This window comes from Chlorocebus sabaeus, chromosome 13, assembly GCF_047675955.1.
Source record: "Chlorocebus sabaeus isolate Y175 chromosome 13, mChlSab1.0.hap1, whole genome shotgun sequence".
Classification (NCBI taxonomy): Eukaryota; Metazoa; Chordata; class Mammalia; order Primates; family Cercopithecidae; genus Chlorocebus; species Chlorocebus sabaeus.
In genome coordinates this window covers 25,827,055-25,852,469 of record NC_132916.1, presented here as the reverse complement: position 1 = coordinate 25,852,469, position 25,415 = coordinate 25,827,055, and the positions used below count along the sequence as shown (strand labels likewise).

At 33.3% G+C, this 25,415-nt stretch overlaps 1 protein-coding gene across 9 annotated transcripts in view; it reads right to left on the bottom strand.

The window, feature by feature from the left end:
- GRIK2 (glutamate ionotropic receptor kainate type subunit 2) overlaps positions 1 to 25,415 on the bottom strand; it is a 703,634-nt gene that overhangs the window by 471,305 nt on the left and 206,914 nt on the right. For all 9 annotated transcript variants that reach the window (XR_012095020.1, XM_038000566.2, XM_038000567.2 and 6 more), the window contains one exon: positions 2,190 to 2,357. Coding sequence is in view for 8 of the 9 variants with exons in the window: in XM_038000566.2 (XP_037856494.1) it covers positions 2,190 to 2,357 (168 nt within the window). In the remaining variant the exon portion in view is untranslated. The remainder of the gene's footprint in view (positions 1 to 2,189; positions 2,358 to 25,415) is intronic.

The window sequence follows — 25,415 nt, the reverse complement described above, 5'->3', positions numbered from 1 at the left end:
ATCAATAACAATATTACCAATATATACATTTCTTGATAAAGTTAAAAAACCATATTGGCTCTCTCTGCTATATTGTTTTTACATATTGCTCTGTCCTCCAAGCAGTAATAACTCAACAACTCAACAAACAAGAGATTCAGAAGATAAAATCCAAACCATGACATTCACAAAGAAAGTTACTCATACACTTATTTGAGCTTTTCCTAGCTTCAAGCCAAAGTAAAATGATGGATTTAATTCCCAGTGAGTTTTTATTGGGTAACAAAACTTGTAAATTTCTTATAATATTTTAATCAAACCACATGACTTTATCATTTCATAATTTTGCTAGGGCATTCTCAGGATAGTACTCTGTTGTGAGAACATCCGAACCTGTGTTTTTTTATGCTGTTCATTTGAAACCACCATTAAGAAATCTACTAATATTTTATCTATACTGCACTCATACTCCATATTCTTTGATAGAAATGTTTTCATTAGAGGCAGAACTTCTTCCTAATGGAAACAATCATGAACTATGCCACTAATCAAATGTAATAGTCTTGACTTAATGATTTATTTTGCAATTATGATGACAAATGCAATATTTCACAGTTACCTTTAACCTTTTTCTCAGTCTTCAAAACCTTTCATCACCTGACATGGTTCTGAAATGTGGAAACTTATTTGTATTCATAAAGATATGAATTCAAAGGGCATGCAAAATATGGCTTTGATAAACAGTAGTTAGCTGCTGGGGGAAAAGAAGGATACTTTCATCTCGAGAAATATTGTACCTTGTCAGTTACATTAATATTAATGAGCTTAAAAAAACTGCACTAACCTGGAATTATAAATAATTATGTACTTTTCCATCAATATAAGGTAGCTACAGTAAAACCATATTAGCATTACAGAAAGGCAAATATTGTTTAAAAATATAATGTTAGAACAAATGCTTTGTAAGCCTTTTCCTTTGAGAAAAATCTTGATTATAAAATTTAATTCCTATTATACAAGTGCTAACTATGCAAAAGAAAAGATCACCTACTATAAGATCATCTACATATACAAGAAAAGATGGCCGGGTGCGGTGCTCAAGCCTGTAATCCCAGCACTTTGGGAGGCCGAGACAGGTGGATCACGAGGTCAGGAGATTGAGACCATCCTGGCTAACACTGTGAAACCCCGTCTCTACTAAAAAATACAAAAAACTAGCCGGGTGTGGTGGCGGGCGCCTGTAGTCGCAGCTACTCGGGAGGCTGAGGCAGGAAAATGGCATAAACCCGGGAGGTGGAGCTTGCAGTGAGCTGAGATCTGACCACTGCACTCCAGCCTGGGCAACAGAGTGAGATTCCATCTCAAAAAAAAAAAAAAAGAAAGAAAGAAAAGAAAAGATTACCTCCATAAGACTATAGAAACACTTCTCAAACACATTTACTGCTGGTAGCTGTTTAAAATAAATGCTTTAATAATAGTTTTCTCTGTTGCCTTCCTTCATATATAAATATTAAATTTTTATTCCACCAAATTATTTTTCTTTTTAAATTTCTTTCTACATTTTTTACATTTAAAACAGTTATAATACAGAAATAAAATTCATAAAGTATTCTAATTATGTCCTTATATAATTTAGTTTTCACATCATCAGCCATTTATTTTCAGTTACAAAAAGAAATATTAGATGATTAAAATATAAGCATGGAATATACACAAACAAAGGGTTGCTTAAAATTTTCCAATTAAGTTTCAATATATGCTGACATTTTGAAGTCACTTAGAACCACATAGCTTTCAAGGTAGCCAATGAGTTGAGACCACAGTAATAATATAATGGGATTGACAGATAATGCAAATAAAGACGTAAGAATGGATTGCAAAATTGGTAAAATCCACTGATATAAATTTTATTTTTGTGGGTTCTTAAAAATAGGAATGCTTCAATAATAAGACAGAAGGATCAATAGAAAAAAAAAAAACAATTTCACTAACAGATGTAATTGCATTTCATGCTATAAGCACATTTTTTGCAATAGGTGATTATACCACTTTATCTTCTCTGATAAAATTTATGTGAATTTTGAAAATAAATCTTTGCATGCAAATACTCCTAACAACTTATTAACTATATGTTGAAAATAAAAAATATATTAAGAATACCTAGAAATTTGAATTCCAGAAAACAAAGGTGTTAATAATCTATCAATTACCTTTCTTGGATGCTTCAAAACTATCATAAAGGTTTATCTTCTGGGTATCATAGGTAAGGGTAGTATTGGGTAGCAATGTTCTGTTTCTGTTAATTGTATTCACAGCAAATCTGAATGCAAGTTCCTCAGCTCCCATTGGGCCAGATTCCACATATTCAAAAATACCACCTGGCAAAAAGAAAGAGAATAATCATCATTTTTACAAGAATAAACATAATTTTTATAAGATAAAGAAAATATCAGAAGTTTTCTGTACTTTTATATATGTGCATGTGCATTTGTGTGTGTGTGAGTGTGTGTATGCACGAGAGAGAGAGAGAGAGAGAGAGACAGAGAAAGAAAGAGAGACAGAGAGAGAGAGAGACTTAAGTACATGGAGTTTGTGCTTACTTTAAGAACTTTGGGATATTCTCTTTCAGCCACAGCCATATTGGTAAAATTGCCTTAGTATTGCTGCCAAAATTTAACATGATTTTGACTTTTTTTCTTTAGTTATTACTTATTTTAGGGCCTAGGTATAGAGAGGTCTTGACTTAAGTACTGAAATTTATCCCCCCCAAATTTATAAACAGTCCTAGAATAATCAGTCCTCTTCATTGATATATACTATAAAATTAAGCATAGAAAAAAAAATGTGTTAAATGTTGTCTCCATTCAGAAATCAAAATTCTCTTGCACAACTTTTTTTTTTTTTCTTTTTTGAGACAGAGTCTCTCAGTTGCCCAGGCTGGAGTGCAGAGGCGCAATCACAGCCCACTGCAGCCTTGACCTCCTTGGGCTCTGGTGATCCTCTCACCTCAGCCTCCCAAGTAGTCAAGATTACAGGCATGTGCCATCATGTCCAGCTAATTTTTGTATTTTTTGTATCCATAGTGAGGGTTTCACTACGTTGCGAGTCTCAGACTCCTGGGCTCAAGCGATCTGCCTGTCTTGGCCTCCCAAATTGTTCTGATTTACAGGAGTGAGCCTCCATGCCCGGTGGCATAGTTTTTATGGTATTTATTGTGTTAAAAGCCCAAATTGTTTGCAAATTTCAGCATCTTACTTGTGAGCAAAGAGAGTTAGCATTTTGCTAGTTGTTTTATTCTAAGTCCCTTTTAAGAAGACACTTGACATTTATGAAGGATGCCTCTCCAAAACAACGCAACTCCTTTAATCAATGAATAAAACTGTAGTGTATAATTTTGGCCATAAAATATAGAGTATAATTTTAAAATATGTCCCTTCAATCTGTGACCTTCTACCAGCTGTGTCTCATTCCAGTTCCCTCACTCTTGTCACAGCCTTCCTTCTCTCTAATATCACTGCTCTCTCATTAGCTGGGAGTGACCAAACTGAGGCTTTTGTCTCCGTAAGAATCCTTGTTGGTTTGGAGAATGAAATAAAACGTGGAGCACCTGATTCCTAACCCCTTCAACCTCTGTCCTTAGGAAACTAGTACTTTAAAAATGCAGAACATTTATCTCTATTCCTTTCAAATTTCACACCATGTACTCAGTACAGTCATTCATAAATTAGACTTTCTTGAATAAGCCTATTTATTCCACATCTAGCAATTCATGCCTCATCAAAGATATTTTGACAGATGAGTGTCAGGTGACTATACTATTAGCAAACTACCTATTATAAATTAGTAAGAAGTTATAACGTTGTAACAATCCCTCAAACTATGAGGAGTTAGGACTCAGAATAGACTAGAGGGGTGAGGCAAATTTATATTCAGGAAGAAGAGAAAAAATTATTATTTGATACCATATTCATTTGAAATATTTCTCTTATTCTGGATTTTAACCAATTTGATGGTGTAGTTACTAAAACAACCAACTTGTGAAATAGCACTCAATATATCTGAAGTCTTTGGCGACTTATGTTAAGCAAAAGGGTAATAATTATATGTGTCTAATGAGTATAAAGAACCAACCTAGATTCCTTCTGTGTATGTGGAGAACAGTGGTATTCTTCTTTACTCTTTACTCTTATATATAACATTTATTTGGAACTAGACTGGGGTTACATTCTGGCTTTGCCAGTGCCTTCTGTATAATTTTGGGCAGTTGCTTAAAACCTCAGTCTGAGCTGCCTCATCTCTTAAAAAAAGAATGACAAGGAGGCTACTGCATAGAATTGTAATAAAGAATAAATGTTAGCACATACAAAACAGAGTGGCTGTCACAGAGTAAGCACTCCACAAGTGTTTGAGGTCACAATGAACCTTCAAAGCCATCCAAAATAGCATTATTTTACAGGAATTACCCCTTTGGTCAAAGATAACAAAGCTATCAAGTGATAGAGCCACTAGCAGAATCTACTCATGATCTACTCATGCCTGACTTCAAAACCCTTTCCTGTTCCACTACAAACTAGTAGTTGTCTGCAAAATTTCAGTCAGGCAAAATACACAAAACTTCCTAAAATGTGAGGTAAGATGACTTAATAAGATGTAACTAAAAATGTAAGATCTTACATATGAAACAAAAATAATTGACTAATTGTAGGGTACTTGTTATATATATATATATATATGACATATTCTTTATATTCTATAAGTAGAATTAGTGGGCTCACACATATATACACACATTTAGTGGATAGATTCACTTGTGTATGTGTGTGTGTGAGAGAGAGAGAGTGAAAAAGACTCCTCTCTTAAAAATCTACAAAAAAAACAAAATGGCAGTCAAACCAATAGAAATATGAGTAGAGAATTTGAACAAGCGTTCCCCAAAACATAAATTGAAATGGACAATGTACATATAAAAAAGGTGATCAATTTCATGGTATTCTGGAGAATGAAAATTTAGACCACAACTCAAAACAATTGTATATACACCGCATGGCTAAAATGAAAAAGACAAATTGGCTCAATCTACATTGAAAGTTGAGTGTCTGAATCTTCTACCACTGAAAATATACAAACTCTGTGACAGAAATTTAACTCTGGGATAGCTGATAAACAGAAATCTATACATATGTTCATCAAAACACATCTGCAAGGATATTCATAACAGCATGGAAGACCTGCATCAATAAAGAACTACATGCAATAGCATGAGATGAATCTCACAAAAAAATGATTCAGTGAAAGAAGCCAGACACAAAAGAATACTGCTGTATTATTTCATTTTTCAAAAAGTTCAGAAAGTGATAGTGGTGGGAATAGTGGTAAGAAGAGAGCATGATGTGCTTTTGAGATGCTGGTGATGATCTGTTTTTTAATCTGAGTGTTTGGATACATATTACTGGAACTTTACTCGTATCGTGGGTGCACTTTACACAGATCATTCTTTAATAAAATTTTACTTTAAAAAACAATTGTATAAAAGTGCTAAGGCCATTCTAAGTTTGATAACACAAGCAGTAAAAATATTACTAAATGTAGCTTCAATATTTGAAAAACAACTATGCATCAAACGTAACTAAAGAAAAATATGAAAACATATGAAAGTATATTAATTAAATATAATACATTAAAGAGAACATTAATATATTCAATAAATAAAAGAACTAGCTACTAAAAACATTACTCCAGTAGAAAAATTTACAAAGAGCATAAGTAGATAATATTCATAAATAACAAATGCAAATAACCACTAAATGTAAGAAAATGCTCAAAAATAGGAAAAGGGAAAGGTTAATTGAAACAAGGAGATAGAATCTTTATGAATCAAATGTGTTGAAGTGTAAGAAAAAGTGCAATTGAATAGAAAAATAAATTGACACAAATTTTATTGAAATCCTTTTTCAAATCTATCAAGCTTTAAAAATATCACACACTTGAATGCACTAATTCTACTTATAGGATGTAACCTTAAGGAAAATGTCACTGATTTAGCTGCAAGGATGTTCACTTCTTTATTTATAAGAACACAATAATTCGAAATGTCCTAAGTATACAATGGTAAAAGAGTTTTTAGAGAAGCTATGGTAGATATAATAAAATACTATGTATTTAGTTATTTTTAAATTATTCTATAGAAGGTATTTGATGACAAAATGCTTTACAAGTAGTTATAATATGCCCTTATGCATAACAATGCATTAACCTTGGTTCATTTTAGATGATAGGCATTTGATTAATTTTGATTTTCTGATTTTTTGCTTATTTGTATAATTTAAATAGCTAACACTGTACATATGTCAATCTTGTTATTTAAAAAATGAATAAAATATTCACAGTGAAGCTAGAAATAGTAAAGAGTAGCAGAAAAACAGGACAGTAAAAGGAGAAAACAAAATTTCAGGGTGTTTGTGCCTTTGCTTCATTTATAATGAGAAAGACTTAACATATTTGTATGCAGAGGGAAAGAACCAATAGGAAGAGAAAGCTAAAAGGTAGAAAAGAGAAGGCATTAGTGATGGAGTCAGGTGTCTCAGGAGCAAGAGAGGATCAAATCCAAAGCATGGCAAATAGGCTAAGCCTAGGGGAGGAGGACACCTTATTCACTCCAGCAAGAAGCAATTGTCTGTAATCTGCAGATGTGGAGATGGGCAGGAAATCAAGGGCATATATATTTTGTGTATTTTCTTTGTAAAGTGAAATATAAGGCTCTATATATTTGATTCTCTGAGGAAGAAATCAGCCGTTTTTTATAATTTTAAAAGAACGCCTTTGATTTAAAAATTGCTATTATAAAATTGAATGGCAAATCATTTTTTCTATCTGTTCATGAACCTGCAAAAGGATAACTGTTTGCATGATTTTAAACAAGACATTTTTCTTTCCTATGACTTGAAAAAATAATATCCATTTTGCACTGGGAATCTTCTATAAAACTGTTTGTTCCTAGAATTACTCCTTTTATTATGAAGTGTCAGGATTGTATGTAGCGTTTCGTAAGCATGTGATCCATGAAGAGAGAATTGCTCTCCTAAGAGTTCATAAATCATGTTTGATGGATAAAATACATCTCGGAATAACAAAGGACACTTAAGACCTATATGATCTTAAAGAAGCATCTCAGTAATCAATAATTATGTGCTCTCTCTAGACTTACACCAAAATTCACCCAGTTTCACATTTTCAAGAATCTAGAGACTCCTATGTAGCTATCAACTAATTCCTTATTCTTCATACAACACAAGCAAAATGCACTGCTTTCTCATAGTTACCTTGAACTTTTCAGGTTCAAAAAATCATCTAAGATAATCATTCTCACAGCTTTATCATTGTTTTATTTCTTAATTCAGGAAGGGCCATCACATCTCACATAACCTCTATATCAAACCATAAAATGCCCGCAATTCTTTTTCCAAGGTTATATTAAAAGTTAACAGTTCTCATCACTATAAAAGGCTTGTTAAAGAAAAAAAATAATAAAGGAGAGGAGAATACCTTTCTTTTCCATGGGCGTAATTGCCCTCCTTCGTTTTGTAGATATAGGAAACCAAATGTCAAGGGATCCCTAGTTTACACAGAACACTCGGTGCTGAAACTTTTCACATCACAGTCTCTGACTCACAAAAGAACATCACTACTCAAGACTTGAAATAAAAGATTTATTAGTCAACTGCTAAAGCCTAGTCAATGCCTTTCTCTTTTAAATCAATTTTAACTACTACTGAAGAGTGTATGACTCATCAACCCACGACGGATGTACCAACCAATGTCACATCTAACCTCTGAGACTTTTCAAATAAGTCTTACTTTAAAGTGAGTACAATCTGTGTCTTATAGACTTTAATTTAATAAAGAAATTGATGTTCTAAATGGCACACCATCTGTTGTCCTCCCAAAAGATATGTTGATTTTCTCAATCACATGTTATACTAATCTTATTTTCTGTGTAAACAATTGCAAAAGGTATCCTCTCCATTTTAATTTTGTACAAATCATTATCTAAAGGACTAAATCATCAAGTTTCTTTAATTTTTATACAATAGAATGCCAAAGGACAATGTTACATTGGCCTTTTGCTATTAAATGACATGCCTTGGATATTAAAGGACATTAGGGAATTATTTTTTTCTCCTTAGGAAAAGTAATGATATAGTGGTTATACAAGAAAATATTCTGACTCTTAGGATATAAAGTCTTTAATTATGAAAGAAGTGTCATAAACACAAAACTGGAAAAATATTAGCAATTGTTTTATCAAAGTGCTTATGAGTGTTTATTATACTATTATTTGAACTTTTCTGTATGTTTAAAAATAAAAATAAAAATTTGGGGGTAAAAGAAAATGGACAAGAAGAAATAAAACCCCAACACTCATTTTGTTCTTAATGCATGTTTCTAACAGACCTCTCAAAATGACCATTACGTTAACCTGCAAATATTTACATGTACTATGCACTAAAATTGCACTATTACCCTGAATGTAAAACATGGAGTCTAAGAATCATACAATCAATAAATCATCTGGTCTACCCATCATTCAGATACATAGATTGCCTTTAATACTACACATTGGCCTCCAGGAATGACAAACTTATCATCTGAAGCAGTCCCTCACCTCTCTGGAGAGCTCCAGCACAAAGGTCTCCCATATTTTAATCCATCATCTGTTTTTCTAAAGTTTTTAATCGTATCTTTTTATTGGGATACATTTAAGCCCAACTTTCACATGATTATCTTCCAGAAACAGATTTCATCTTCCTACTGCATTTCTTACATCTAGCCTAACACTTTGAAATTGTTTAACTGTCTGTCACATGACTAATCTGATCCTTTCATTTTTCTAGGTTTTTTTTAATCTGAATACAGCCCTGTGTACCCACAGCTCAATGTGATACTCCAAGTGTATCCAAGCAAAGCAAATTATGAGTGACCAGCTCCATAAGCTAATATATTATAGATAAAATGAATAGTGGATTTTTTTAACAGTACAGTATCACACTGCTCATTCATCTTAAGCTTGTTTAAAAAGTTTATGTTTGTGATGTACTTTTTTAAAAAAATTTTTTACAAGTATCCCTGATTCATATCATATACTTACAGTTAATTTTCTAATTAAAACCACTTGGAGCCTAATTCTACCAGCAACTGTTATCATTAACTTATTCAACATCTAATGTATCAAGGCAACTTACTAATATTACAAAGGTATGTGAAATGTGTTTCTTTACCTTCTGCCTTTAGGTCATATTCAGTATTGCTTTTATATCTAAGTCAGTGGTAAAAATGATAAGCCAGAAAGAGTTGAAGACAAAGCAAAGCTTTAGACCATAACCTCATACATATCCCACTGGAGCCTGTCCCTAATGTTAAACTAGGTAATGGTCTTCTTAATTATTCTAGCTAACAGTTCATAGATTCCCATCATTTCCACAGGAATGTAACTGTAAACCTTTTCATATGCTTGACTAAGTCCAGATGTGCTATGTCTTCCACACCACAACAATGCATCTCCAGTGGATTTTTCATGGATACTTGCCCTTCCTCTAGCTTTTTTCTGTAGTGTATCTACTACAAAGTCATTTTTATAACATGAAACATTGATCTTATCATTCAACTTCCTAATATCTTTCAATGACTAATCCTTAAGCTTAATGCTATTTACAAAGTTTTTCATAATTTGTCTTCTACCTTTCTTTCCAACCTCTTACCACTCCCACTTCCCCAGTCATACAGCCATATTAAACCACTTACCTTTACCTGAATGAACCAAAATCAAATGCCTCCATTGCTTTCCAAACAGGGCTCATCTGCCCAGGTGCCCAACTTCTTCTTACTGACCTACCTACACACACACACACACACACACACACACACACACACACACACACATTAAAACATACATCTGTAAATTTATCTCTCATTGTGAGCTTTTGAAATAGTCACCTTTTCTGGGAAAACATTCCTTACCGGTCCTAACTGCACTGAACTAATTGTGTCTCTGCTTTATGTGCTCACAGTTCCAGACCCCTTTCATACATGATAACGCAAACTCCTGCAATTTGAAGTTAAAGAAATTTACATAAGTATGAAACATGTTTAAACCTAAGCTCAATCTCACTGAAGAATGAAAGTTACTAACAGTCAACATTTATTGAGATCATACACTATATCAGGCACTGTGTAAAGTATTTTACATACATTAATAAAAAGTCATCAAGAAGTTTATTTGACTCATGTTTTCTGTCTTTAATCTATTTCCATTTAAAAAAATTTATATTTTAAGTCTGAATATAATAATGATATTTAAGTTGTCCAAATTACTGAGTCTAAGATTTGTTTTCCTTCTTTATGCTTCAGTCCTGCAAGGTAGATTAATTCTTAGTCCATAGAACCTGCTTCACTGAGCTTATTGTATTCTTCTTTAGCAAGACCATGAAAGAGGTCTAGCATCTTTCAGTATCTCCCTAAGGTCAGTTACACAGCTGGCAAGTGAGGAATGCTGGATTAGGACACGGGGGAACTCAGTCCAGGCCCGGTCTTTTAATTGCCATTCTATATTGCTTCTTGCTGGGTAATATTGCCACTGTTTATCCTCAACTTCTGGCTATTTTCTCAATAACTTTTCTCTTTCTAAGTGGTAAATACTTTCAGTTTCTTTGAAGAAATTCTAAGAGTTTTATGTCCATATAAACTATGACTATAACAATTTGAAATTAATTTTGTGTGAAGTTGGTGAGTGCCTAAATGTATGCTGGTTAAAAAGCAAAAACAAAAACAAAACACATACACATGTGACCCATTGACACACCATGGAAAAATAAATAAGTAGGCAACAGCTTCCCAAAAGGTGATTATGCAGAAAGTATATAGTGTAATGTACTAATTTTCCAGGGGAGGAGGAGTGTCTGGTCTCCACTTCATGCTGAAAAATATCTCCCATCCTTCCTACTTGCTTTTCAGTCATTTGAGCCATGAAACAACAGACATTTTTAATTTAATAAAAATACTGACTCCAGTATTTTCAGCCTTATTTCTAGTGACAATAACTTTCTTCATTGTTGCTAAGTTATCTCATTAAAGCATACAAATTAGCACTTTGTCAATATTTCAGGTGAAATAAAAACTATACAAATATGTAACCAATGAAAATTTTGTCTACAGAATGTCCTGGAATTTTCGAAGTTCTAGCACTCTTTGCAGTTCTTCAACTAGAGAAGACGTTAGAGGTCCACTTGCATACATCTCCCTACATCTATCATATTCAATTCAGCTCAGGCTTGTCCTGGGCATTTGAAAAAAAGAAGTTGCTGATACAGTCCAGAATAAAGAATATGAGTTAGAAGTCAGTATATAAACTGAAATCAAGTGGCAGAAAATAGTGTGATAGCCCCATTAGACGAAGATTGGTTGTTTTCTGGTATGCAAATGTGCTTTCTTATTTTAAAAATAAATAAGCTTTTAAGTTGACAAAGTTTCTACACTTTCCAACATATTTTTCAGTAGTGGATGGAAAATAGGTGTTGATGTTTCTTTCTATAAATGGATCACTAAAATCCAAGGGAGGACCTCAAAATACACATGCAAATAATACTAATTTTAAAGTAGAGGCACTACACACTGAGAAGAAAATTGGGAAATGGCTACTTAAATGCTAGTAATTTATGACCTAGAAGTAATGCATACTGATTGGGAAGGCAGACACTTGAATACTATCAAGATATAAATAGAACTGATCAAACTGAGATAATAGGAAAGGCACTCACATAATCATCATATAAACAGTATAAATAACATTAACTATTTGAAGGTAAAAAGCATGTGCTTAATCATACTTATTTAAAAGAAAATAGGTCAACCAAATGAAAACAAAGGGCAAAAAGTGACTGGATGAGCAAGCCTCTTCACTCCCCAGACCTCCATTATCTCTTCTGCAAAATGAAGGGATCAGGTGAGATGATCTGAATATCAGAGATTTATAACACTTTAGTGATTCTAAAACTGCTTAAGAACTGCACAGTAAATTGTGGAGGAATACTGATTCTGAATTTCAGATGATCTCGTCAAATGCCAGTCTCTTGCAAATATGGAACACTTAACAATCTCTTTTGCAAAAAATACATTGATATGAGAAATCATCTGTCAAAATATTATGAAATTCAATCAATAAAATATATATGCAAATATGTTTTGAGTTTAGAAAGATGATTTAGATATCGTGAGGTTAAAATGAAAGTATTAAACATTCTAGAGTTTTAATCCAGAAATAGTAATTTAAAAGATGGCTAGCAAGTTAATATTTTATAAAAATGCAAATTAATGGTATTATTCATAAAGCAATCTACATATGTAATTTGATATTATATACAAAACAATATCTTTTATTTGGACTATAACTTTAAGATAGGTCCTTCATTTCTTCTTACCTATTTACTTTGCAGTTTCTTTAAATAACATTTTAATACTCTTAGGTGAAATATTTACTATTGTATAAAAATGTATATTTTTGCATGTTTATTATTTCATTTCGTTTTAAATGAAGGAGCAAAGAAGAGTAAAACAACTGTTTACTTCTACATTTTCTGGGAAAGTTTCTTGAAATTCTTAAAATTATTTTTGGTTTCCCCCTTTTAAAACTATAGTATTAATTGGACCTAAATTATCCTGAGATTGCTAAAATATTAACCGTCATATTACATTAATAACACCTCATCATCTCCTTCAGGAAGCCTACTTCTCCACAAATATCTATCAATTCCTCAGATAGATATCAAGCTCCCTCTCACACCATATTTCTCATTCCTTTTTTCTACTACTTCTGACAGCACCAATGGTATAACCTTCTATTACCATACATGGTTCCTCAGAAAACTCTTTGATGGCTTACTCTTCTTTGACTTATTGGACTTAACTTGGTGCCTCACATGTAGTGTGTTTTTAATAAATGTTTGGAGAATGTCACTAATACGGAGAAGAAATATGATAGTGTTTCATGTATGAAAACAAAATGAAGTTTTAAAGCCATACTTTCATATCAACATAACATTAAAATGTTGTAGAAATTGATCAAATGGCCATTATTTTCCTTTTGCAGGCAACTAAGAGAATCACGGGGATCACACTGTGTTCCTTCCAGAAATCCAGAAAGCCTCAGGTGTTTGCTAAAGCCTTTAGTTAATTACAAAATGACATGAGTTATTTTTGTAATTAGAACAGTCTATGGAATAGAAGATTATATAGCTAATGCTAATTAGAATTTATCTTAAAAATTCTTACTCTTTACAACTAGTTTCAACATACAATAATAGATTTTTTTTTCCTGTGAAATCGAAAAACTGAAAGAATCCAAAGTAGATATGGGAAGAAAATACTGTAGAAAATTGTCCAGGGAAAATGTAAATGTCTAAATAAAGAATTAAAGTTTAGTAACTTTTCTTTTCTAAACATCTAACTCAAAAACTGACTGTAGAAATTCGAATTGCAGATAATGTGGCTAATCCAGTAGAGATCTAATGGAGAAATAATGTACATATATACGAGTTTGCATGCAAATTGATGCATACCCACAAGGACTCATACAGAAGCAAAGTCTGAAGAAAGCTTTAAAAATCTGCTAGTTAATCCAGAGTGAAAGCAGACAAGAAAAAAATACAGTGGTGTGACACTGTCAAACAAAGCAGTAGGTCACTGACCAAAATGTTTACATTGACTTTGTGTAGACATAGCTTAAGCAAATGTCTCAAGATCAAATGAAATGACCCAACTGTAGACTATGGGGCATTGTGTGTTCAGGGTGGAGAGTGACACACACATACACACACATACACACACACACCATGAAAGATTGCCACTAAAAATGATAATACTCCTAAACATCCCCTGAGAAGTGAACTGTGTATCTATAATCAAGCAATGATTTTAAAGCATTTGTTCTAAAATTCATTAGTGAGAATTATTAGTCTATAACCTCTTGTGCATTTACTCCATGTTGAATGTGCAACTCTTAGCTGAGTGTAACACAGTAGGTGCTCAATAAGTGTTTTTTGCATTAATATAATTATAATGATATGCAGAGTCAAGGAATAATCTTTGAGCAAACAATGTTGTATATTCCTATTAGTAAGAAAGGCAAATTACATAGCTATTGAAGAATTAGACAAATTTTATTAGAAATTACATGTGTTCAAATACATCCATAGAAGAACTATTTTTAATTATGAAATACAATTGAAACAATCTAAATGTCCATCACCTGGGAGGCGGTTCAACAATAGCATTTTAAGCCACCAGAGGAATACTATGCAATCGTTAAAATGCATAGTTAAATTTATATTTATTGACATAGAAAAATATTCAGAATATATGACTAATAAAATAGGAAATGTTGTGTAGTGATTAAAGATAAGGGCTCTTGGAGCCAGTTAGCTTGGGTTCACAGTCCAGTTCAGCCTTTCTGCTGAGTGGCCTTAGGCAAATCACTTCTTTTTTTATCCTTCAGTTTTCTATTGAAACAAAATTGCTACATTATTTGTATAACCAAGTACTATCCAGTAATTTTAAGTAATTTTAAAGTGTTAAATAATTTCAAAATAATCTTTGAAAATGTCCTCTGCTTGCAGCCAAGCTGGTACTGGGAAAGACAATGATAATTCTCCTGAGAAAGGTAACCTTGCTTTGGTGAAGAGGGTTTGCATGGAATCAGAAGAATGGGCAAAGGTTCCTCTGCAAGGTGAGTTCATGACCTGCCCCTAGGTAGGGTCTTCACCTAATCATTCATTTTGGGAAAAGAATGATGAAAGTAACATTTATTTTATTAATTTTTACCCAAAGGCTCTGGGCTCCTTAATCCAAAATTTACCAAGAGCTTACATAGGTGACGCTGATTGCATACCAAAGAACTATTGTGAAATATGTCTTGCTAGCATGCGGTTATCCTGACATTATCAACTACATTAAATGGACACTTTTCTGTAGCTTCTAGAATGCTTAAACTACTAAACAAATTGCTGTAAAGGTTAACTTAATTGATTCCAAGAAAGACAAATAACTCCCTAGCTGGGAGCACCCAGGTGAGAACAATAAAAAGCAAGCTCTCTTTCTACCTGTGGTAAGTTAAAGAATAACACATTTCAGCAGCATTTTCAACCATTTGCATTTGCATAAAGCCACAGATCAGAAGAGTGACTTTTATTGCTTTACAATTCAAAAACCTACTCTCATTCACAGTTTCAGTTATTATAACAGATGTTCTGATCATCATTCCCAGGTCACCGTGTACAGTGTACATATTTACATAATTACAAGAGAAAAGAGGTTAAAACATTGTGCCTTATCCAATCCTGTCAAAATGAACCCATACAATGCTTCACACAGGGGAACAGCAAAAGAGTAAATGTAAGCACTATAAATATACATAAGCCACCACCGAAACTGTTTCCCAACCCAACTTTCAAAAATGGATTTCTCCCAATAGACATATAAGAGCCAACATATATCCTTATCTGCCTAGTGTGACCTAGTTGAAAGCAGCCTAGAGGCAGAGATGGAATTTCCACTACATTTGTAGAATGTCATGAATATGCATTTAGATTTTATCAGAGGACAGCAAATATTCCATATTCCTAATTTGAGTAAAAGCACCATTTGGTTTTCTTCTCACATACCTGTTTGTGACACAGAAAGCGTGGCACAAAGTACACCTCAGAGAAAAGCTAGAAAAGGTTATTTATGGACAGATTCATGCAATAAAGATACTGAGAAAATAGTACAAACTTAAAGCCATTTTTCCACTAATGCAGGAAAAGGCTTGGGATGTTATATACACTGACTGCATCTAAATCCACCTGAGTTTTCTCTGGTACCTCTTGTTTGCATTTTATATATTTAAGTGCTCATACAAATATAAGGTGTCTAAGCATAGTATACCATACTTACATGAATTCACAAGAAAAATTAAAAGTCATCTTACTTATAATAAGTGCTTAACAAGGAGGTGGCTCAGAGTCTGGGGTTCTAGTCCTGGTTCTGCTATTATTAGCCAATGGAACTTTAAGCAAGTTAGTTAAATGTTCTTGGCCTTGGTTTACCTAGCTGTGATCTGAAGAGCTTGAAGGACTCAAGAGAAAGAAGGCTCAGGATGTTCTATCGACCTAACTCCAGTGCCCAGCACAATGCTGAGCACATAAAAGATATTCAATGATTCCAATATTCATGGAAATGAATGAGGTCATTATTTAACAGATCAGGGAATAAAGGTACCCATAAGACCCTTGCCAATCTAATCTATCTATGACATTAGGTGATTAATTTTCATAACAAATGGTATGTTTAAAATTAAATCCTCTTTCTGAGAAGAATGTGTACTTTCTAAAATGGATAATCACAGTGTCTAGAAAGTAATATTACAGCACCACAACTTAAGTCCTCTGTCAGTCCAGTTTGAGTCATGTACCTGTCTGGAGGAAGCAAAGTTAATATAATGACTTAGCTGAGTCATCCAGTGAGAGCCCAGTAATATGGGCAAAGTTGGAGACCTCATCTGTGATCAAATTTCCACTGGTGGTGACTTAATTAACCATTGACCTTGCACTGAACAGCAAAAATCATAACTATGGATTTCTGTCAGCCTACTGCCTTTCTTGTTAATGCCACATCTTATCCAAGAAAAGGAAGTGAGCTCTACTTTCTAGAAGCAGAAAATGTATTTGAAATAATCCAGTAATTATATTTCTAGCCTGTGATATTATTATGTTAATCAGTTGCTCTCTACAAAGTAATTCTCTATGGCTTTTATTCAAGGTTACAGAAAAAACGATTAAAAAGAAATAACACTGATTTGAACCTCTACCAAGGTAATCACTGAAGGTATATAGTCACCTTCTAAATATCTACATAAAAGCAAAAAATGTAGTTAAAATGTTTTCTTGTTTTTTTGCTTTTCAAGACGGAGTTTCACTCTTGTTACCTAGGCTGGAGTGCAATGGTACCACCTCAGCTCACTGCCACCTCCACCTCCTGGGTCAAGGGTAAAGATTTTTAAAATCACATCCAACATGTAGCAATTTAAATATAATTTTTTAAGCTTTATTTGTATTTTAAATACCTGCGTTAACATAGATAGATATTGGAAAGAAGATGAAGAAAAAAAGGAAAGAAAAAGGAAGAGAAGGAGGAAAGGAAGAAAGAGAATACAGAAAGAACTAACGAATCCAATGCACTTGGTAATTAAGTTTCCATAAGCATGCATGGATTCACCACTGGGAAAGGAAAGTATGAGTATTGATCCATTTTTCAGATGAGTAATCAAGTCTCACTCAGAGACATTAAGTGACTTGTTTAAGATCACACAGCAGGGATGCAATATAGCCAGGACTTAAACTCAGGCCTTCTGAATATAAGCATCAAGCCTTTCCTTTGTATTTCAGCCACAACATATGCATTGTGTTGAGAGGTGGTAAAAAATAGAAATAGATTTAAAGAATGAAAATGGTAACAATTTATCTGTCATAGAATGATATCCAGCCAAAAGAGAGGTGTCAAAATTAATGAAATTGTTTCATCCACTAATTATGTAAGAGTCCAAAAATCATTAGCAAAGGTAAATCTTTCCCATTTTACTGTATTGTTCTTGTTGTTTCTCCAAATTTCTATGCCTATGTTAAATTTGAAGATTCAAGCTACTTGCTGGTTTGGGGACTTATTTTTAATTGTACCTAAAAAAGGAAGCCAGTCAATATTATGTTTTAAATGTTACTTATTACTACAAAGAAATTAAGGTATCATATCTTGCTTAGCAAAGAGCAGAAAAAAATGTTCATCATCAAATAGGTCATTACATATCTAAATAAATTATTGGCTTTTTAAACTATCATTATGTGGATAATTAACCAATCTTCTTGTCTTCTAACAGCCCTTCAAATAGTATAGTTTATCATCCTCGGCTCTGAAACTTCCCTGTGGCCATTGATTAAAATGAATAAAATGAGTGTTACAAAATGTAGAAAATGTCTATTTTTCTCAAAGGCAATATTTACTTCTGCTAAATTCCAACAGCACTTAAAGCAATGCCATTCATCACTTAATTATACATTGTCTTGCTTTATTCTTTATTTCTGTCATAGTTTCGTGTGTATTAAATTAGGCTCCCAATCTCATGACTGCAGGAGGGTAAATGGAAGATGCCTAAAATTTTTAAAATTGATTTACTGTTGGCTGTCAATATCATCCATTGGATATATCTATATACATGCGGCTGGTGTTATATTATAATTATATATTACATATTATATTTTTTATTTTTAAATACTTTAATTTTAGGAACAGAGAGAATTTAAGCAGAGTTTTCAAATGGTATTAATGTTTTAATGAGAAACAAGGGTTTCAATCTGCTTTTTAATTTTCTGGGATAATTTGTAACCAACCTTTTCTACTCCTAACAAAGATAAATCCTTGAAAGAATTTTAATTTTTGTACAGAGCTAGTATAATATATATTTTCAGAGAAATTATAAGGAAAACCTTTTTTTACTTTATATGAGTATTATCAAAGTAATTATTATACTTTATATTTACATGTTATATGGGCACAGTATCCCCTCAACACTAAAATCTACTCTGAATACAAACTACAGTTGTAAACCCTAGAAAAAAAAAAAAATTCATGCATGCAATTTTTTTTTCTTATTCTTAGCAATTATAAAAGTAATTATGAACAAGATTGCTGACCAGATGTGTGAAATTCCTGGTTGTTAAAGCCCCAGCTCATAGCCTCTTCTTTAATGAAATATGTCACACAATACATAGTTCTCTAATATCATTTAACCTATAAATTGTGCTTCTGACCCTTTCATCACTCAAACAGAGAATACAAAGAATAGAATTCATTATAAATTCATGGAGCTTCTAAAACATGAAAAGATACTGGTTATAATTCATTCATGAGTTATTTTCAGTTTATGAAGAAAGGTCTTGCCAAAAGAGAGTAAAAAAGCAAACGCATGTTAAATCATACAATTATTTTCAGATTTTGCGAAGAGTGACCTTTAAGTTTTTTCACAAATCACTTTAGCCCCAGTCTCACTCCATTCTTAAAATTAAGTAACTCTTCTTTCTCATCACATGAACTTCAGTATCCCAACCAAAATTCTTGCTTTCCAAATTGCAGTTACTTATTCCTCTCTCCTCCAATGATCTACAGGACCCTGTCTTATCTACCAGCTCATATTTCTATCCTCTTTCTTCAGTCATCTAACAAAATTCTCACCTCCTTCTAAGGTAGTCGTGATTAAGTTACGTAAATTAACTGCATATCCCATTTGGCTTGATGTCAACATAAGGGAACTTGTGAAATTCTACTGTATTTAGTTGATAATGTGGGTGTATATGTTGATCATTCACTCTCTTAGGTCTATTTTACATCCAGTGTTTTCAGGTATATGATAAGATCTTTAAGATTAGTGATTTCGTCATTGATTTGACTTATGTCTGTTTAAAGGAATATTATATATTAAAATAATAATTTGGACACCCAAAAGGCAAACTAAGGCAACAATAGAATGCATTCAACAAGAAGTAGGTTGAGCACTTCAGTAAGACCCTGCTATAAGAAAGTAGAAGATATAGAGAAGACAGAGATGACAATCTTGTTCTGTAAAGTAATTCTGTTGGATTAGAGCTATGACTAACATGATGCAAATCACTCAATCATTCAAATAAAAGATGACTCCATATTATATTGAACACTGTCTCTTGGGAGAAATGTGAAAGCGGGATTGTTTCTTTCTATACTGATTCTAGTTAAACACTATTTACTGGCTTTTTATTTTATACTAGAGTTATATAACATAACAAGGAAGGGTGCAGGTACAAAAGTATTCTAAGTTGCTTGACTCCAATCCAGGCACTGAAACATAGACCTTCTGCAAGTCGTCTAACCAATGAACTCAAAGTCTTCATTTGTAAAATGTAGAGAGATACACTGTATAATCAATAAATTACCCTCCATTTCTTAAAAAAAAAAAAAAAATCATTCATTTATTTTCTCCCTCTGATAATCAGTATAATTCAAATTTTTAAATGTAAGAAATATGAAATAATTTCTGCTTAAGAGGTATTATCTAGTATCTTAGACTATTAGGAAAAGAAGAATTGTTTTTCTGTTCAGGAAGGTAAAACCCTATTTACTGTATATACACAATGAAAGTGCAAAACATACTCTAAGACCAACCACATGCTTGGTCATAAAGCAAGTCTCAATAAATTTGAAAAAAAATTGGAATTATACCAACCATACTCTCAGACCACAGTGGAATAAAAATAGAAATCAACACCAAGACGATCTCCTGAAACCACAGAATTACATGGAAATTAAACAACTACAACTTGTTCCTGAATGACTTTTGCATACAAAACAAGAAAATTAAGGCAGAGGCCAAAATATTCTTTGAAATAAATGGAAAGAGATACACAACATATATCAAAATCTCTGGATGCAGAAAAACAGAGTTAAGAGTAAAGTTTATGGTGCTAAACACCTACCTCAAAATGTTAGAAAGATCTCAAATAAACAATTTAATATCACACCTAGGGATAACAGAAAAACAAGAACTAGCCTAAGCTAGCAGAAGAAAAGAAATAACCATAATTAGATAGGAACTGAATAAAATTAAGACCCAAAGCCCATACACAAAAATCAATAAAACCAAAAGTTGGTCCCTTGAAAAGATACACGACCAATAGATTGCTAGCTAGATTAATCAAGAAAAAAAGAGAAGCTCCAAATAAGCACAATCAGAAATGTCAAAGGGGGCATTACAACCAACCCCACAGAAATACAAAAGATCCTCAGAGACTATTATGAACACCTCTATGCCTACAAACTAGAAAATCTATAGGAAATGGATAAATTCCTGAAAACACACAACCTCTCAAGATGGAATCAGGAAGAAACTGAAACCCTGAACAGATCAATATTGAGTTCTGAAATTCAATCAGTAACAACAACTACGAATTTAAAACTCCACAGACCAGATGGCTTTATAGTCAAATTCTACCAGCTGTAAAAAGAAGGGCTGGTACCAATTCTACCAGAACTATTCCAAAGCATCCAGAAGGAGGGATGCCTCCATAACTTACTCTGTGAAGCCAGGATCATTCTACTACCAAAACCTAGCAGAAGCACAACAAAAGGAGCAAAATTACAGCCTAATATCCCTGGTGAACATAGACACAAAAATCTTCAGCAAAATACTAGCAAACTGAATCCTTTAGTACATCAAAAAGTTAATTCACCATGCTCAAGTAAGGTTCATTCCTGAGACACAAGGTTGGTTCAACATATGCAAATCAATAAATATGATTCACCATATAAAAAGATTTAAAAACAAAAACCATGTGATCATCTCAACAGACACAGAGAAACCATTTGATAAAATCCAACGTCCCTTCATCATAAACAAACAAACAAAAAACTCAACAAACTAGGCATCAGAGGAACATATTTCAAAATAATAAGAGCTGTCTATGACAAACACACAGCCAACATCGTACCAAATGGGCAAAAGTTTGAACCATTCCCCATAAGAACTGAAGAAGACCAGCTTGCCCACTCTCATCACTCCTATTCAACACAGTGCTGGCTGTGGCTAGGCCAGTACTGTAAGTCCTAGCCAGAGCAATCAGGCAAGAGAAATAAATAAAAGGAATTCAAATCAGAAAAGAAGAAATCAAACTATCTCCCTTCACTGATGATATGATTCTATGTCTAGAACACCCTAAAGACTTCACCAAAGGGCTCCTGTAACTGATAAACAATGTCAGTGAAGTATCAGGATATAAAACCAATTACAAAAATCAGTAACATTTTACACACCAATAATGTTCAAACTGAGAGCCAAGTCAAGAATGCAATCCCATTTACAATTAGCTTCAAAAAAAATCCACAAAGAAACAAAAACCTTGAACTACATCTAACCAACAGGGTGAACGTTCTCTACAAGAAGAACTATGAAACACTGTGTAAAGAAAGCATAGGTGACACAAACCAATAGAAAAACATTCCAAGCTCATGGATTGAAAGAACCAATATTGCTAAAATGGTCATACTGCCCAAAGCAAGTTACAGATTCAGTGCTATTCCTTTCAAACTACCAATGCCATTTTTTACAGAATTAGAAGAAAATTATTCTTAATTTCATATGGAACAAAAAAAAAATAGCCCCAAAAGCTAAAGCAATCCTAAGAAAAAGAACAAAGCCAGGATCATTACATTATCTGACTTCAATCTATACTATAAGGCTACAATAACCAAAAGAGCATGGTACTAAAACAAAATCAGCCCACATGGACCAGTGGAAAAGAATGGAGAACCCAGAAATAAAGCTGCATACCTACAGCTATCTGATCTTCAACAAAGTTGACAAAAATAAGCAATGAAAAAAAGGACTCCCTATTCAATCAGTGGTGTTGGGATAGCTGGCTAGCTATATGAAGAATGAAACTAGATTCCTACCTTTAACCATACACAAAAATTAACTCAAGACAGATTAAAGATTTAAATGTAAGACCTTAAACTTTAAGAATCCTAGTAGAAAACCTAGGAAACATCATTCTGGACATTGGTCTTGAGAAAGAACTTATGACTAGGTCATCAAAAACAATGTCAACAAAAACAAAAATTTACAGGTGAGACTTAATTAAGGAGCTTCTGCACAGCACAAGGAACTATCAACAGAGTGGACAGACAACCTACAGAATAGAAGAAAAGAATCACAAAATATGCATTTTACAAAGTTCTAATTCCAAAATCTATAAGAAGCCTAAACAATTGAACAAGCAAAAAACAACTCCATTAAAAACTGTTCAAAAAAATAATTTTCAAAAGAAGACATACGTGCAGCCAACAAGCATATGAAAAAAAGCTCAATATCACTGATCATTAGAGAAATACAAATCAAAACAACAATGAGATACCATCTCACACCAGCCAGAATGGCTATTATTTTAAAGTCAAAAAAAGTATAGATGCTAGCAAGGTCGCAGAGAAAAGGGAATGCTTATACGCTGTTGGGAATATAAATTAGTTCAGGCATTGTGGAAAATAGTTCAGAGATTTCTCAAAAAACTTAAAACACAAGTATCATTTGACCCAGCAAGCCCATTACTGGGTATATATCCAAAAGAAAAGATAATTCTACCATGAAGATACATGCACTCGTCTGTTCATTGGAGTACTATTCATCACAGCAAAGACAGGGAATTAACCAAGGTACCCATCAACAGGGGACTGGATCAAGAAATATAATACAGGTACATCATGGAATACTCTGTAGCCACAAAAAAGAAAAAAATGGTATCCTTTGCAGCAGCATGGATGCAGCTAGAGACCATTATCTTGAAAAAATTAATGCAGAAACTGAAAACCCAATTCCACATATTTTCACTTATAAGTGGGTGCTAAATATTGGGTACTCATGGACACAAATATGGAAGCAATAGACACTGGGGGCTACTAGAGTGGGGATGGAGGGAGGGAAGGGGACAAGGGTTGAAAAACTAACTGTTGGATACTATGCTCACTATCTGGGTGATGAAATCATTAATATCCCAAACCTCAGCATCAGACAATATAGCCATGTACAAACATACACATGTACTCTCGAATCTAAAATAAAAATTAAAATTATTTTTAAATTATAACATTTAATGCTGAAAAATAGTGAATTGAGCCCTAAAAAATAAAATTATGATGATCACTTTCCACAGGAAAGAGAAAACTAACTGACCAAAATGAGGATATAATAGCCTCTGGTGTCTAAAAAAAAAAAACTGCTACTTGCTTTCTTTAGCTAGGAAGAAATAATTTTACTTCAATTGCTGACTACTGAATTCCTTGTAGTGGTCCTATTTGTCTCTGTTTAGTGAAAGTCATTGTAGAATACTTTGTTTTTTCTTTTGGTTTTCCTTTTCCTTTGTTTGAATTTTTTTCTGTCTTTCTTTCTTTCTTTCTTTCTTTTTTTTTTTTTTATTAAGGAAGAGAACCCTGAAGCAAGACAATAATGTAAAATAATATTTAGTGAGAGCTTTCTACCACACCACGCTTTTCTAAATGCTTTACATTCACCAATTCATTACAAGCTTGCAAAAAATAAAAATAAAAACGTAAGTGGGGAAGAGAAAAGTTAAGTTTTCTAAGATTACAAACCTAATAAAGTAGAGGAGGACTTGTGCCAGTAAAGTCTCACTCTGAAGCACACATCTTTAAATACGGACCTGGCGTTGCCTGCAGGATGAGGTGAGACAAAGGAAAGACAAACTGTTCTGGTAACAACGTTTTAAAGGAGGTTGTAGACAAGGGCAAATGAACTAGGAAGAAGATCGAAAAGGGGGTATTGGAGTGATTAGCTAGCTCAGCAACAAGCCAGGTTTATATACAAGCAAGAGAGAATACAAGTGAAAATGCAGGAGGAAAGAGAGAATTATCCAAATGACTTTTAAAAATAGAAAGGCTTACTATTCAGTTCAGTTGAAAAGTTACTAAACATTTTCTAGCCATACAATCACTCAGTACATTCTGTCATAACTGATGTCTTTGTGTGGGTGGTATTTGGGATAATCAAGGACTAGAGATTTTGTTCATATTTAGGGTGATGTCATAACAGCTGCCCGACCAGACTGAGATGAGAGAATTCAGAGAAAGCAACTATAGCCAGAGGTGACTCAGTAAAATACCACCCCAACCCAGGACAGAATCCTCAAAGATGTTGAAAAGGGCTGAGTGGCCCCAGTGACATCTTGGTTATACTTCAATGCTGTCTTTTTAACAACTCCTCTACTAAAAACAGAGAACATCCTTGCTCTGAAATGGAAGAAAGAGTGATGCCAGAGGCACAGGATATGTACAGGAATCCTGCAGGAAACCAAATGGGCTCTGAAAGCTTCACATTAACTTTGTTTAAAACTGAAGTAGTTCTAAATTAATTCATTTGACAAATTAGTATTCAGAATCTTCTTTGTGTTAGAGACTAGAGCATTGAACAAAACAGACAAAAATTCCTGTGCTCATGAGGTTTACATTTCAATGGGCTTAAATTCTGATTCAGTATTAACTACTAACGACCTTAAATTATGGTGAACCACACCCTGTCTTTTCAGTATACACTAAAATCAACACAAAACTTCAGTTCAGATAGGGATTTATTTAAATTTACATAAATACTTTAAAAATTATTTCAACTTTTATTTAGATTCAGGGAGTCCCTTTGTAGGCTTGTTACAAGGGTATATTGTATGATGTTGAGGTCTGGGGTACAAATGATTCTGTCACCCAGTTAGTAAGCATAGTACCTAAGAGTTTTTCAACCTTTGTTCCCCTTCTCTCTCCTCCCCTCTATTAAT